Genomic DNA, 15,425 nt, shown 5'->3' with positions numbered 1-15,425 from the left:
CCTGGGCCGCTTGGCAGTGGGAGAGGATTGCCACATCTGTTGCAGAAAGCTGGGAGGCCAGGTGGTGCTGGGAGCCTGATAGCCTAATGCACTCTCTGAAATGGCATCGCTCTCACCCCCTGTGCAACGAGCTGCCACCAGACTGCCTTCCTCCGGACCGCTCTCACAGAGTCCTGTACACAGCCTGACCAGCCCTGCATCTGCTTCCTAGTACACCACAGTCCATATTGACCAATTTGTCTTTTTTAACAATGATTGCAGCATATGACAAATCGCTTTGCTCGGTGAGATCCACCAATTTGTTCTGTTTAGAGCTTCCACCAGCAAAGATGGAAACGCTGCCTTATATAAGTTTTTTGACACAGGAAATTTTGACAGATACGTTTATATATGTGTATATAAAGATTTCTATTTTCAATAAATTCTGTTTTTTGAACTTTCTATTCATCAACAAATCTTGAATAATTTCTTAAGCAGCAAATCAGCATATTAGTAGGACTCTATGAATAGCCTTGATGCGGAAAACGCAGACGAAATTGTGGAATCCAGTCCTAAAAATGGAATTTACTGTATAATGCGGAATGTCACAGAATTTGTCAAATTTCGGATGAATAAATCAAAAGAAGGTTAGCACACTTAAATCAAATGGTGGTATGGACTAGTGTCTGTGAATATTAAATTGCAAAAAGACTATTTAAATATGAATCATGCATTTTTCTGTGTGAATGAATAGCGCAGACACACGGTTTCGTTTACTACACAAACGGGCGTGACGTTCATGGCATTTTCAGCCGTCTCACTATACGAGTACATGAACACATGAACACCATCTCCAGAGCTGCTCTGAGAGTCACTTCATGGGCATTTTACCATTTCATTTGAGAAAAACTATCGTCATATCAGAAAATATTAATTGATATCGTTTTAATAAACCGAACATTTATTATTAATTAATTATTTTATTTTATTATTTTTTTAACACAGCAACCCATGGGTTTTCACAGCAACCCATAAAAATAAAAGTTTGGTTTTACTTGAAGAAATTTTGACAGACATATATTACTCACTGTAATAATAGTATTACTACTACTACTATTATTATTTAAAAAAAAAGAGGAATAATCACACAATTTTCCTTCCATCTATTAATTTTAACTGTAAACCTCTGTTGTGCAGCACTTTGCTTGCCAAAAAATGGAAGAGCTTGTTTAATTTTAATTTGCTTAAAAGGTAAATTAATGTTTTATGCCTTCATTTATTGAAAAATTTAAATACACAACACAGTATTTCTGAAAGAAATAAAATCATAGGGCTTTATTAGTGTAAACAAACAAACAAATAAATAAAAAAAAGCCAATAAATAAATTAAATTATAATAAAGTAAATTGATTTTATAAAGCCAATTAATTAGAGATTTATTTTTATTAAAATGTAATTAAACCATTAAAATGGAACCCATAAAAATTTGAATGGGAAAACAGAATTTGGTAAAAATGAAACAGAATTTGAGAAAAAAAAATGTAATTTTTGTTAAACTTTTAATGAATTGCTTTTAAATTGTATAAGTAAATGCTTTTTGATACAGTTTAACTGCATTTGTGGGGAATAAATCAAAGGGAATTCATAGGGGCGTAAATAAATCTGAGTGATTTCTGAAGGATCATGTGACACTGAAGACTGGAGTAATGGCTGCTGAAAATTCAAAAACTTTTGGTTAAAAAGGTATGAAAGTTTTTGAAAACCAACTTGAATACAAAGAGTAGATTTCTAAGTACTTGATACGTTTAAGATACTTTTTTTTTTTAAGATTTGGAAACTTTGTTTTTTTAACCCTCCAGCCTTTTTCTTCAAAGCCAGTCCTCGCTAACATTTACACAGCTGATTGCCATGTTTTGTCTCCTGATGTTTTTGTGCATTGGCACCCTCTCAACCTTATTTTGGACTTGAGAAACCTTTAAGAGATGTTGCATGTTTGCTAGCAGCGGAAGTCGCAGCTTCTGGGCTGTTTAATTGGCATGCTAGCTTTCCTCTTGCTTGAAGCAATGCTCGTCATCTGTGATCTAATGTGGCAAAGCAAACAATACTGTCACCTCTGCCTCCTCTCCTCCTGAGGTGTAACATTCTGGCTGCTGTGACCTTGTTTTTCTGCACTCAGCGTGGGACTCGATCTTCCCCTACTGCCCAGGTTGATGTTCTGTACAGTGCGTGGCTTCGTGACCTTAGCGGTGTCGTCATTAACCTTCCTGTCTAAATTTAGGCCCTGCCGTCATTCAGAGGTGGCTGAAATTGGCCAGCTTAGGGCCCTCATTATGGGACTGGCAGCCCAGGCTGCTGTTGCGTTTCACCTGTCGTCTGGGCATTGTCCCCAAAATCTACAGCGGCGATGAGCCCAGTCTGAACATCACCTCTGTCCCCTGCTACTTTCATAAAGTATCCGAGATGTGCATTACTTCCCTCCGACTGGGCAGTGGCTGATGTATATGAAATGTTGTGCCACGTTTCAGCAAATGTACCTCTCGCTCGTTCATCTCACCGTGGCACTCTCTCACCCGCTGCCTCCTCTCTGCTAATAGCCATTTGTTTTACATCGGACTCGCTGCTCCCCTCTGTTTATCAAATAAAACATTCTGACAATGGCAAACACTCGCAGCCGGAGAGTTAGGAAGTGGGCTGGGTTTACTTTATATTATTCTTTACTGCCTATGATTGACGTGTATATTTATATAGTGTGTATGTTTTTTTTTTCTTCCATTGTGCAGATGAAATTTAATGTGGCTACAATTTACTTTGGTCTGTCATTCCAGAATGCCAGCTGATGAAAACTGAACGACCAAAGCCGAACACTTTTATTATTAGATGTCTACAATGGACTACAGTCATAGAGAGGACCTTCCATGTGGACACGCTAGAAGAGAGGTGAGAATGGTCTCTAATATAGAAAACACAACTATTAAGAGAATCATTATACGTCCATTCCAACATTAATGTACCATTGGTAACCATTTTTAACATTATATAGTTGCTACAACTAAACAAAACTGTTGATTTGCCACCACTTCATACAAAAAGAATGTATTGTTTGGATGAGAACTCTATTATTTTCATTACTAACTATTAACTGCTACTACTAACTCTACTACGCTACTTACTCATTTGAATTTAAAGCATTAATAATGACCATAGTAGAAAATATGATATACCCCTACCTTAGTAATTGCTTGTAGTGGTTACATTTAGCAGATGCTTTAAGTAGTCTATCACAGATCCAGAAATATTCACAGTGTACAATGCCAGGTTTATTAGAAAGCTAGATTAAAGCTGTGGAGTGGTTAAGCGTTTGAGAAAGAGGTAGTGAAGCTTAAATATATGGGTAAATGGGTGATAGTTTACTGACCCAAGTTAAAATAATCCATGCAGTCTCTGTTATTCTGGCTCTTAAATTAGTCTTAATTCCTTCCTTCAGTTTGAAGTCTCTGTGATTTTCTTTGTCCCAAATGAAACCATATGTGTGATCACTACGTGATTTGATTTTGTAAATTTACCCTACATATGAGCAACAAAAATAGTGATGCTCACCTTTAGCAAACCCATTTTCCCATTAGTAAGAGAAAAGCCAACCCTAAAGGTGTTTTACCAAAACACTGGCTCACATTATGAGCTGATCATCTTTTATATGTCAGTTCTGTTTGAATCTATAGACAACAAAGCATGTCCCATAAGAATGTAAGTGATAATTAACTGTTTGTAGCTGTCATAGAGACAGAAAAACATCACACATCATTGTTTGCATGTATAGAAGAACCAGAATCATTAGAAAATTTGACCAGTGTGCATTTACTGTAAGTTGATCTGTATATTATTTAGAATTTGTGGTACCACTTTATATTAGGTGGCCTTAACCAGTATGTACTTACATTTCAATTAATATTTGATACAATGTACTTATTGTGTACATACATGTTTTTACATTTAACATATTTTAAAAATGCCTGTATGTAATTACATCTGTAGATAATTTATAACTACACTGTTGACCCATCTCTTACACCTTAAGCCACCCTTAAACCTACCCATACTGCCATTTTTTGATACAAGTACATAGTAGTTAAGGCCACCTAATACAAAGCGGGACCAAATTTGCATTAGTTTTCAATAATCCAGTTGTTCATAACCAATTAGTTGGAGTGGTTAAGCGTTTGAGAAAGAGGTAGTGAAGCTTAAATATATGGGTAAATGGGTGATAGTTTACTGACCCAAGTTAAAATAATCCATGCAGTCTCTGTTATTCTGGCTCTTAAATTAGTCTTAATTCCTTCCTTCAGTTTGAAGTCTCTGTGATTTTCTTTGTCCCAAATGAAACCATATGTGTGATCACTACGTGATTTGATTTAGTAAATTTACCCTACATATGAGCAACAAAAATAGTGATGCTCACCTTTAGCAAACCCATTTTCCCATTAGTAAGAGAAAAGGCATCACACATCATTGTTTGCATGTATAGAAGAACCAGAATCATTAGAAAATTTGACCAGTGTGCATTTACTGTAAGTTGATCTGTATATTATTTAGAATTTGTGGTACCACTTTATATTAGGTGGCCTTAACCAGTATGTACTTACATTTCAATTAATATTTGATACAATGTACTTATTGTGTACATACATGTTTTTACATTTAACATATTTTAAAAATGCCTGTATGTAATTACATCTGTAGATAATTTATAACTACACTGTTGACCCATCTCTTACACCTTAAGCCACCCTTAAACCTACCGGCCCCCTTTTTTTCCCCCCCCCCCCCCCACACACACACACACACACACACACACAGCTCTGAACAGGAGTGGGACACGGCGTACTGGCAGAGACCCAGAAACTGCAGGCCTACATGTGAGGAGGAGAGATGTGGCGACAGCTGGCATCACGCCAGACTAGACTGTATTCAAAGCCTTTATCTCTCATTAGCAAAAACCGCTCATTATACACCAAACCACTCCACACCCATTCATCTACACGACCTTGAGAGGGTGCGCAGGGCCTTTCGTATATGTTACTGTTTTAACCCAGTGGATCTTGAATTTGCCTTGGGATTTCAAATGCACCACCATGAGGATTGTAAAAAAGAGCCAGAATGGAAATCTGTACATTATGTTGGAGATAATAAATATTTCCATCTCTTATTCTTTTTGAGGATTCCTCACTAACAAATGGCAGTGCACAAGAGTGCATGTTTTCAGACTCTGCCTGGTAGGGTTGGATCAATACCAAAAATGTTTTGCTTTGGTACGATACCAGCCTCTGGTACCTCTGTATCAATACTAAATCTGCACCTTATGCAACAATTGAACAACCTTGGCCAATGGAGGAAATGAAACTCTGGCTGTCAATTGATGCAGTAAGTCAGTGTAAAGAAAAATACATATACAATATATATTATTTAAGTATTAATATCTAAAGTAGTTTTTGTTAAAACATTCAATTCGTTTTGGATGGCACTTAAAGCATGTGATCTTTACTGTATGAAGCAGTTGCAACAGAAATATTATTTGTTATTAATTATACCAAACAGCACATTATGACTTTGTTTATTCCACTTAGTAGCATACATTGCTGTTCAAAAGTTTTGGGTTGGTAAAATTTGTTAATGTTTTTAAAATAGTTTATTTTGCTCACCAAGGCAACATTTAAATGAACACAAATAATACAAGTACATTCAGCACAGAGTACTCCAGTCTTCAATGTCACATGATCTTTCAGAAATCATTCTAAAATGCAGATTTGCTGCTCAAGAAATATGTCACGCATGCTTGCAGAATAAAAAGTATTATTATAAGTATTAATAAGTATAAGGATTATTTCTTTAAAATCTTACTGATCAACTTTTGAACACTGATGTATGTGTGTATATACTGTATGTGTTTCATACAAAATTCCTCTAAAACCTCTTTAAAACCATTAAAATAGACTGGCATAGCTAGAATGAGCAGGCTAGGAGACCAGATAACCACCTTAAACTAAGTTTTTTTTTTTTTTTTTATCAGCATGGTGAACTTCCAAAATATGCTGAATAGTGATACGTTGTTTAAGATGGGGTACTAAAATTTGCTAAATTATGATATTATTATATACCACTGTAAACTTGCATTACTGTGCTGTACCACATAGCCCTACTGTCTAGTTCAGTCTGCTTCTGTGAAACAGTGAGAAACTGCTAGCTTCGCTCAGATGAATCCATCATTATTAAACTAACACATGCTCAAAAACATGAATGCACCACTGATTCTACACAACAGATGTTGTGCTGCACGACAAATGAAAACTCAATGGAGGGAGACACTATTCTCAGAGTGGGGTGGCTTCCCCACTCATGTTAGATTATACTGTCACCTAGTGAGAACGGCCTTGTGAATTACTCAGATGGTCTGGCCTGATGTCTTCAATGAAGTAAAAAGGTCACATTCACATTTCAGTTTACATTTATAACTGAACCATGTGTTTGTTTAGTGTGTCTCAGATGTGTTCTTGAAGTATTAAGCAGTGTTATTTTGTTTTAATAAATGGCTTTTTTAGAAACATGGTCTTTGTGTGTGTTTCCAAAGGGATGAGTGGGCAGAGGCGATCCAGATGGTGGCAGATAAACTCCAAAGACAGGAAGAGGAACGTATCCAGTGTAGTCCCACCTCACAGATAGACAACATGGGAGAGGAGGAGATGGACACATCTATCAGCCATCACAAACGCAAGGTGCCTTCGAATACAGATTTTGATATTTGCTGTGGACATCATAAGCCTGGGACATTGGGAAGCTGAATGACAGAAACCAGCAAAAAGTTATAGAGGATTATTAAAAAGAAATTAGTTAACCTAGAAATGACATCTGGCTAAAAATGTACTCATCCTCAGGGCCATCCAAGATGCAGAGTTTGTTTGCTTAATGATTTGGAGAAATGTAGCATTACGACACTTGGATGGATCCTCTGAAGGGAATGGGTGCCGTCAGAATGAGAGTCCAAACAGCTGATAAAAGCATCACAATAATCCACTAGTAATCAACAGTCCATCAATTAAACTGTGTGTTTTTAATGAACACATCCATCAGGGCGATTTAACTTGAGCTTCCACCAGTGACTTTTCAGTACATTTTCTGCAGATTTTCATTGTTGGGTGAACTATTCATTTATTTCTTTGCCTGCTAGTAGAGTGTGGATGCTGAACCCAACATCACATTATGAACCGAGCAGCAAAGACAATGTAAATGCACAATAAACCTGTTTATCAACATGATTTTTTTTTGCTATAAAAGCAATATAAAGTTGTGAAACAAACTCTCAGGCATTGTTCGATTCCAGATGATTTAAGCAGTTTGTAGCTGCTCTTTGGAGTTTGGGTTCTAAATTTGAGCCCCATCTCATGTAAACTGGATCTCATGATAATCAAGTTTTGTTCTGGCACACTCCCAAATAAGCATTTTCTAGTTTATTCAAGAAATACTCAGTGTAGTAACCCAGAAATCACTCCATTTTCTTTCTCGAGCAGCAGCAGAAGCGCTGTCAGTGTGAAAGCTCAGTGCACGCCTACAACAGCAGATTCAGGATATATGAAACAGACCTTACGATTCAATTGCACAAAATTAGGAAGCTCTCTCTTGATAATGTCTTTTAAGGCTGTGTATTTCTGGGAGTTTCATCATTTTTAAACAACAAGCTAATGTACAAACATGTCAGTGTGTTGGTGGCAGTGAAGTCTCTAAGCAGCAGGATTACATCCCTGCAGCAGAGATGTGAGATGTGGACGTATTCTGATTGAGTTACATAGACCCCAATTATATGCTCTGCATTTCAGTAAGTCTGACAATTTATTGCTTTTTTCTTTTTTTGCAGACAATGAGTGACTTTGACTACTTAAAATTATTGGGAAAAGGCACTTTTGGAAAAGTCATTCTCGTACGGGAGAAGGCCAGCGGGAAATATTATGCAATGAAAATTTTAAAGAAAGAGGTTATTATAGCCAAGGTAAGAATAATGAGGAATATTTAGTGAATAAATTTGAATTATGTTTTGATTTTTTCTAGTGCTGTCAAACGATTAATCGCATCCAAAATAAAAGTTTTTGTATTTTGTAAATACAAACACATGCATGTATATATTTAAGAAAAATATGTTATGTTTATATATAAAAATATAAATTTATAAATGTATATACATGTAAATATTTTCAAAAAATACACTGTATGTGTGTGTATTTATATATACATAATAAATATACACAGTACACATACATATATTATGTAAACACAAACTTATTTTGGATGCGATTAATAATTTGACAGCACAATTTTTTTCATTCTGTTTGTTATTTATCTAGGTTCAGATCTTAAAGTTGTAGGCAACGACATTTTAACGCAGTTATAAAAGTGTAATTTTAATCCCATGCTTTTTTGAGAAGTTTTGTAATACAATCCTCATTAAATCCACTGTGCACATGTACTGTAAGCAAACCTGCTTTATCTTGAGAAAACACAATTCATGATCCACCTTCTCTTTCTTCCCGTAGGACGAAGTGGCCCACACGCTTACAGAAAGCAGAGTACTAAAAAACACAAGACATCCTTTTTTAACCGTGAGTGCACATTTTATAATGAACTATCACTCAGAGTGGATTTACAGAGACCTTAACACTTTCCAGTGCTTTTGTATATATGATTGGCTTTTCCCTGGAGCCTCATTATAATGTAGAGAATAAACTGTAATAAATTAGCGGCCTAAATGTAGCTGTGCATCTGTTGAGAAGTCGCCAGTGAGAGGTAATTTTCTGACACTCCAGATGCTGTTGTATGCCACGCAACATACACAGCAGGTTTAGCAAAACAATTTACCACTGTCAGTCAATCTGGTGTTCCCTCGTAAACTTCACCTTCCCTCAAAGTTAGCATCAAGGCCTGCGAGAAAGAGCAAACGCTCCTTTCATTTTCTATCGAGACAAACGCTTCTCTCACCACATACATTTTGATGAGCGTCTCTCACATTGCGTTTGTTTTAGGTTTTTTTGCTTTTGTTTTTCCTCTAATGGTGTATCCACCTGCTGTTTCAGTCTTTGAAGTACTCGTTCCAAACAAAAGACCGCCTATGCTTCGTGATGGAGTATGTCAATGGAGGAGAGGTACGTGTGTGTCTGCATTTGTCTTTTGTGTGTCTGTCTTTTCGTCTGTGTTGGCAGACAGTCTATTTCTGTAGTAATGCTGTCACTAATATCTAAATACTCACTGTGAGGCTGTGCTGAGCTAAAGATGTTAATCTGTTATCAGGGAAAAGTTAAGTGCAAGATCATATCTTGTGATGCATTTACAGTTTGAAGAGACTTTCTCTTGTCCTTTGAAAAATTTAACAAGTAGCAAAATGATCATCCAATATTATTAACAGCCGATAACTATATTTTAGTGTCTAAAAACTGATATGCGGAACCAATGTTTTTAAGTATGCTTTTAAATAATAATAATTGTTGTTATTGTTTTATGCTGATTTGTTTTGCTACCTAAATGGATAAAACACATAATGAATGTCTAACAGCAACAACAACAACAATAATTACTCTTATTATTACTATTTCTTACATCATTTTATGCATCTACAGTAAATTATTAAAAATGTATTGTTTTATGCACATTTGTTTTGCTACCTAAATGGATAAAAACAAAATGAATATTATTAAATCAATAGCAACCCGTATATTTTTATTTATTACGATATTTTATGCATTACTTTAAATTATTGTTTTGCAATAAAATGGTTAACATGCATTGTTATTATTATTTTATGCACATTTGTTTTGCAACCTAAATGTAGAAAAATGTAAAATGACTATTTAAACAATAGCAACAAATATTATTATTTTATATTTATTTCATTATTTTATGCAAAGTTGTTTTGTTATCTACATGGTTCAAATTTATTATTTTTTTATTGCTATTAGCATTTACATTTATTCATTTAGCAGATGCTTTTAGTCAAAGCGACTTACAAATGAGGGCAATAGAAGCAATCAAAGCAACAAAAGAGCTACAATATATAATGTCCTTGTGACAAGTCCTGGTTAGTCTAACGCCAGTTTTGTAACTGTAATTGTAGTGGACTGCGTGTAACTTAAATTTCACTTGAAAATGAGTGGCTGACATAAAAAGTTGAGGAATTATGCAAACAAGGGATAAAGTTTTTACCTGTGAAGACAGTTTGTTGTTGATTGTAATAGTGCTTACCAAATTGTGCCACTTATCAGCAGACAGATATTAAACAACCAATTGCTTGAAGAAAAATGTGAAATATTGTTTAACAAATGTCAGTCAAACTGCCATAACTAGTAGCAGTTTGAAAAGTTTAGTGTTGTAAGTTCAGTTGAATACTTGTAGTCGTCCAGGATGCACTTGGTAGACGTTTGACAGCATCACTCTGTTGATATGGCAGAGCGCAGGATTCCATCTTGAGGGGCTCAAGTTTTGATAAATGAAATTCCACCACCAACGGTGCTGTTTAATCAGAGAGACGGCAATCTCACTCTCATTCCCTCAGCCTGCAATGTCACCTGCTCCCCCTGCCTGGTCCAGCCAGAGCCCCTAACCTCCACACGCTGTGCAGAGCCCATCAGTCTCTCCCCTTTCAGCCTCACCACATTCACAGCTGCCAGTGCTCTGATGAAGGCACACCTGTCCTCGACCACCCCGGTCCCACTCACCCCCTCCTCCGGTTGATCAGCGGAGCCGTTAGCTCTCCCCGGACAGCCATATTCAAACATCCCACAGCAATTAATAGACAGACTCTCCTCGTCGGGCTTCTGGGTAATTTCTATAAGCCGGGTTCAAGTGGAGCCGAGGGCCAGACAGTTGACAGAAACCCTTGACATCTGACTCGGGAGGAGAGAGGAAGCACGGGGCACTCCATAAAAGACACGGCGGAGATGATTGCCGGGGACGGGGCGCTCCTGCCACTTTAATGGAGCGTTAGCCCATGAGCACGCAGCGCTGCCTTTAACAAGATTGGTGTATTGATTAAAATGCTGATTTAACAGGCCGCGCCGGCCTGTCTCTGGAAAGCCGGGGATGATGTGCCAGCTGCTGTCTGGGTTCGCTGGGCGTCCTCCGAGGGCCTCGCCATCTATCATCTCAATATGGCGATGTGAGGCAGTTTGTGTTGTGTTAATTTCCTCCAATAAATCAGTAATTATTGCAATCCTGTCCCTGCTGTTTACCCTGCAGCTGTTTTTCCATTTGTCGAGAGAACGGGTGTTCTCCGAGGACCGCACGCGCTTCTACGGCGCCGAGATCGTTTCCGCCCTCGACTACCTGCATTCTGCCAAGATTGTGTACCGGGATCTCAAGGTAAACAGAAAAAGGGGAAAGAATTCATATATTTAGAGAGGAGGTTTTGTTCTGTCGCGATGCCTTTATCATGGGACGCGGAAAATGTAATTTAAAAGCTCTAGAGTTTGGGGCTTTTTTCTTTGGTTTTTGGAAACAAGGAACTCTGGCGGCTGTGGATGATGACACAGTGTTTTGCTCGCAGCCTTGGACCAAGCCAGTAATAATAATAATAATAAGCGTTAAAATGTTCAAGATAATGTACAAAACAAACATAAATACACTATGGCTCAAAAAAAATTGGCATTGCTATGATTTTTTTTTATTATATTTTTATTCAGCAAAGATGCATTAAATTATGTCAAATATAATTAAATGTTAATAAAATATATGAAACATATAAAGATAATATTTCACATTATTAATGTTTTTGACTGTATTTTATCAAATAAACGAGGCTTCGGTAAACATAAGAATCTTTTTCAAAAACCAAAAAAAAAAAATCTTACTGAGCTGTAGTTTCAGCCACACAACTTTACTGTGCTGTTTGCAAATGTATGTTGGAACTATGGTTTCGGGAAATGCCTAATTGTTGAATTGCGTCTTTAATGGACCGCTCTGTCATGCTGTAAACTGGCCTGTCAATCATCTTGTCACAGTTACCATCCTCCACATTTCATTTAATTTAACTTTCTACCGTATTGGAGAGAAAAGAAGTAGTTTGTTGATCTGCCAGTCGTGGGTTTTTATGCAGAGATCTCTGCAAAAAAATCTTTTTGTGTAAAGATACATTTAAAAAGTTAATGGCCAAACAGATGGATTGTGCAATGGATTGAATTCCTAAATGTAGAAAAATGTAAAATGACTATTTAAACAATAGCAACAAATATTATTATTTTATATTTATTTCATTATTTTATGCAAAGTTGTTTTGTTATCTACATGGTTCAAATTTATTATTTTTTTATTGCTATTAGCATTTACATTTATTCATTTAGCAGATGCTTTTAGTCAAAGCGACTTACAAATGAGGGCAATAGAAGCAATCAAAGCAACAAAAGAGCTACAATATATAATGTCCTTGTGACAAGTCCTGGTTAGTCTAACGCCAGTTTTGTAACTGTAATTGTAGTGGACTGCGTGTAACTTAAATTTCACTTGAAAATGAGTGGCTGACATAAAAAGTTGAGGAATTATGCAAACAAGGGATACAGTTTTTACCTGTGAACACAGTTTGTTGTTGATTGTAATAGTGCTTACCAAATTGTGCCACTTATCAGCAGACAGATATTAAACAACCAATTGCTTGAAGAAAAATGTGAAATATTGTTTAACAAATGTCAGTCAAACTGCCATAACTAGTAGCAGTTTGAAAAGTTTAGTGTTGTAAGTTCAGTTGAATACTTGTAGTCGTCCAGGATGCACTTGGTAGACGTTTGACAGCATCACTCTGTTGATATGGCAGAGCGCAGGATTCCATCTTGAGGGGCTCAAGTTTTGATAAATGAAATTCCACCACCAACGGTGCTGTTTAATCAGAGAGACGGCAATCTCACTCTCATTCCCTCAGCCTGCAATGTCACCTGCTCCCCCTGCCTGGTCCAGCCAGAGCCCCTAACCTCCACACGCTGTGCAGAGCCCATCAGTCTCTCCCCTTTCAGCCTCACCACATTCACAGCTGCCAGTGCTCTGATGAAGGCACACCTGTCCTCGACCACCCCGGTCCCACTCACCCCCTCCTCCGGTTGATCAGCGGAGCCGTTAGCTCTCCCCGGACAGCCATATTCAAACATCCCACAGCAATTAATAGACAGACTCTCCTCGTCGGGCTTCTGGGTAATTTCTATAAGCCGGGTTCAAGTGGAGCCGAGGGCCAGACAGTTGACAGAAACCCTTGACATCTGACTCGGGAGGAGAGAGGAAGCACGGGGCACTCCATAAAAGACACGGCGGAGATGATTGCCGGGGACGGGGCGCTCCTGCCACTTTAATGGAGCGTTAGCCCATGAGCACGCAGCGCTGCCTTTAACAAGATTGGTGTATTGATTAAAATGCTGATTTAACAGGCCGCGCCGGCCTGTCTCTGGAAAGCCGGGGATGATGTGCCAGCTGCTGTCTGGGTTCGCTGGGCGTCCTCCGAGGGCCTCGCCATCTATCATCTCAATATGGCGATGTGAGGCAGTTTGTGTTGTGTTAATTTCCTCCAATAAATCAGTAATTATTGCAATCCTGTCCCTGCTGTTTACCCTGCAGCTGTTTTTCCATTTGTCGAGAGAACGGGTGTTCTCCGAGGACCGCACGCGCTTCTACGGCGCCGAGATCGTTTCCGCCCTCGACTACCTGCATTCTGCCAAGATTGTGTACCGGGATCTCAAGGTAAACAGAAAAAGGGGAAAGAATTCATATATTTAGAGAGGAGGTTTTGTTCTGTCGCGATGCCTTTATCATGGGACGCGGAAAATGTAATTTAAAAGCTCTAGAGTTTGGGGCTTTTTTCTTTGGTTTTTGGAAACAAGGAACTCTGGTGGCTGTGGATGATGACACAGTGTTTTGCTCGCAGCCTTGGACCAAGCCAGTTGTGGAAGTGCCAAGAAACTTGGACAAACAGCTTAGTCATTAAAATTAAAAGGTTAAATTAATGTGGCTTGAAGTTTCTTTCCACTTCCAGTGAATAAATATATTATACCATGTAGTTGTCTACTTTTTTTAGACACTATTTATAGACATTATTAACATCATGAATTAAAAATACTAGTACACTTTAGGTACAAGTACTAACGCAAGTTAGTAGTATATTTTTTGGATTTTAAGTTATTAATCATGACTTCAACATGTGTAAAAGCCATACAGTATATGTTCGTTGCATTAAGATGCATTAAGGAAGGAAAAACACTTAATGTCTGTCACATAGTAATTCAAGCATTCTATAAATGACTTAAATCCAATCAATTCAAAGTGCTAATTTGAAGCAGATTAAAAAAGAACTGTGACCTGTGAAACGGTGTTTGTTGTTTCGAAAAGTCAATAATCCACATTCTTTTCTTTTCTGCCCAGCTGGAGAACTTGATGCTTGATAAAGATGGTCACATCAAAATTACAGACTTTGGCCTCTGCAAGGAAGGAATCACTGATGCTGCTACCATGAAGACCTTCTGTGGGACGCCGGAGTATCTGGCACCAGAGGTAAAGAAATCCCTGATCATTAACAAAACCTGCAACTATCCCAAAAACTGTCAGAGGTAATCAATGGAGCATATGCAGGAGACCATGAACATGCCCATCGGTTTTTAAATGACAAATTTATGATTTCAGATCATATCATGAGAGTCTAGTTATAGCTTGAATGATTAAATGGTCCTTTTAAAATATTTAGTTACAGCTGTCATTACATGGAGTGCATTGCATGCAAGTTTTAAAGGGGTCCTATTATGCTCTTTTACAAAGTCTTGATTTTGTTTTGGGGGTGTACTAGAACACGCTCTCATGCTTGGTGGTTTGAAAAACAGATTATTTTTTTCGGCGTCTGTCCGCGGCGCCCAGCTACGTCGTGTTGTACTTGTAGATTTCTTCTAGACCAGCTGGTCTCAATTTTGGGGGTGTACTAGAACACGCTCTCATGCTTGGTGGTTTGAAAAACAGATTATTTTTCACATAATTTACATTATTAAAATACCTTTCTCCCCATCTTGGCACAAACGGCTCGATTAGTTCCGGCTTTGATGAAGGTCCGCCTTCCGAAAAACAAAATGTGTTGTGATTGGTTAGCTGTCCCAGTGCGTTGTGATTGGCGAACAGCTTAGACGGTGTTTCAGTACTGCCCCGCCTCTTGCTCTGTCTTTCAACAAAAGCTTTTAGCGAATCCGGCACTGTACTCCCTCATGTTGTGGAAGCTGTCCTCAGTAAAATGCGCAGCACACAATAGCAAATTGGGGTTATAATGCTCAGGAACAGAGTTAAAAAGTAAATTGCAACCACTGTTTCCTGACATCATCCGCTTTCGGAAACCCAAACAAAGACGTTTGGGCACGGAGGTGAAAAAAACAGCGTTTCAGGTGGTCGCGCCACGTCTTTAAAGC

General features: G+C 37.9%; 1 protein-coding gene across 1 annotated transcript in view; it reads left to right on the top strand.

The window, feature by feature from the left end:
• LOC107587842 (RAC-gamma serine/threonine-protein kinase) overlaps positions 1–15,425 on the top strand; it is a 35,274-nt gene that overhangs the window by 791 nt on the left and 19,058 nt on the right. Inside the window, exons 2-8 of the mRNA XM_016275802.1 lie at positions 2,805–2,916; positions 6,602–6,746; positions 7,883–8,014; positions 8,556–8,621; positions 9,093–9,161; positions 11,248–11,370; positions 14,404–14,532. Of these exons, the coding sequence (XP_016131288.1) occupies positions 2,816–2,916; positions 6,602–6,746; positions 7,883–8,014; positions 8,556–8,621; positions 9,093–9,161; positions 11,248–11,370; positions 14,404–14,532 (765 nt within the window). The 5' untranslated portion in view covers positions 2,805–2,815. The remainder of the gene's footprint in view (positions 1–2,804; positions 2,917–6,601; positions 6,747–7,882; positions 8,015–8,555; positions 8,622–9,092; positions 9,162–11,247; positions 11,371–14,403; positions 14,533–15,425) is intronic.

Source organism: Sinocyclocheilus grahami, unplaced genomic scaffold (genome assembly GCF_001515645.1).
Source record: "Sinocyclocheilus grahami isolate Dianchi unplaced genomic scaffold, SAMN03320097.WGS_v1.1 scaffold96.1, whole genome shotgun sequence".
In the NCBI taxonomy this organism is placed as follows: domain Eukaryota; kingdom Metazoa; phylum Chordata; class Actinopteri; order Cypriniformes; family Cyprinidae; genus Sinocyclocheilus; species Sinocyclocheilus grahami.
Note: the sequence above shows the minus strand (reverse complement) of the source record. Positions and strands in the feature narration are given on the sequence as shown.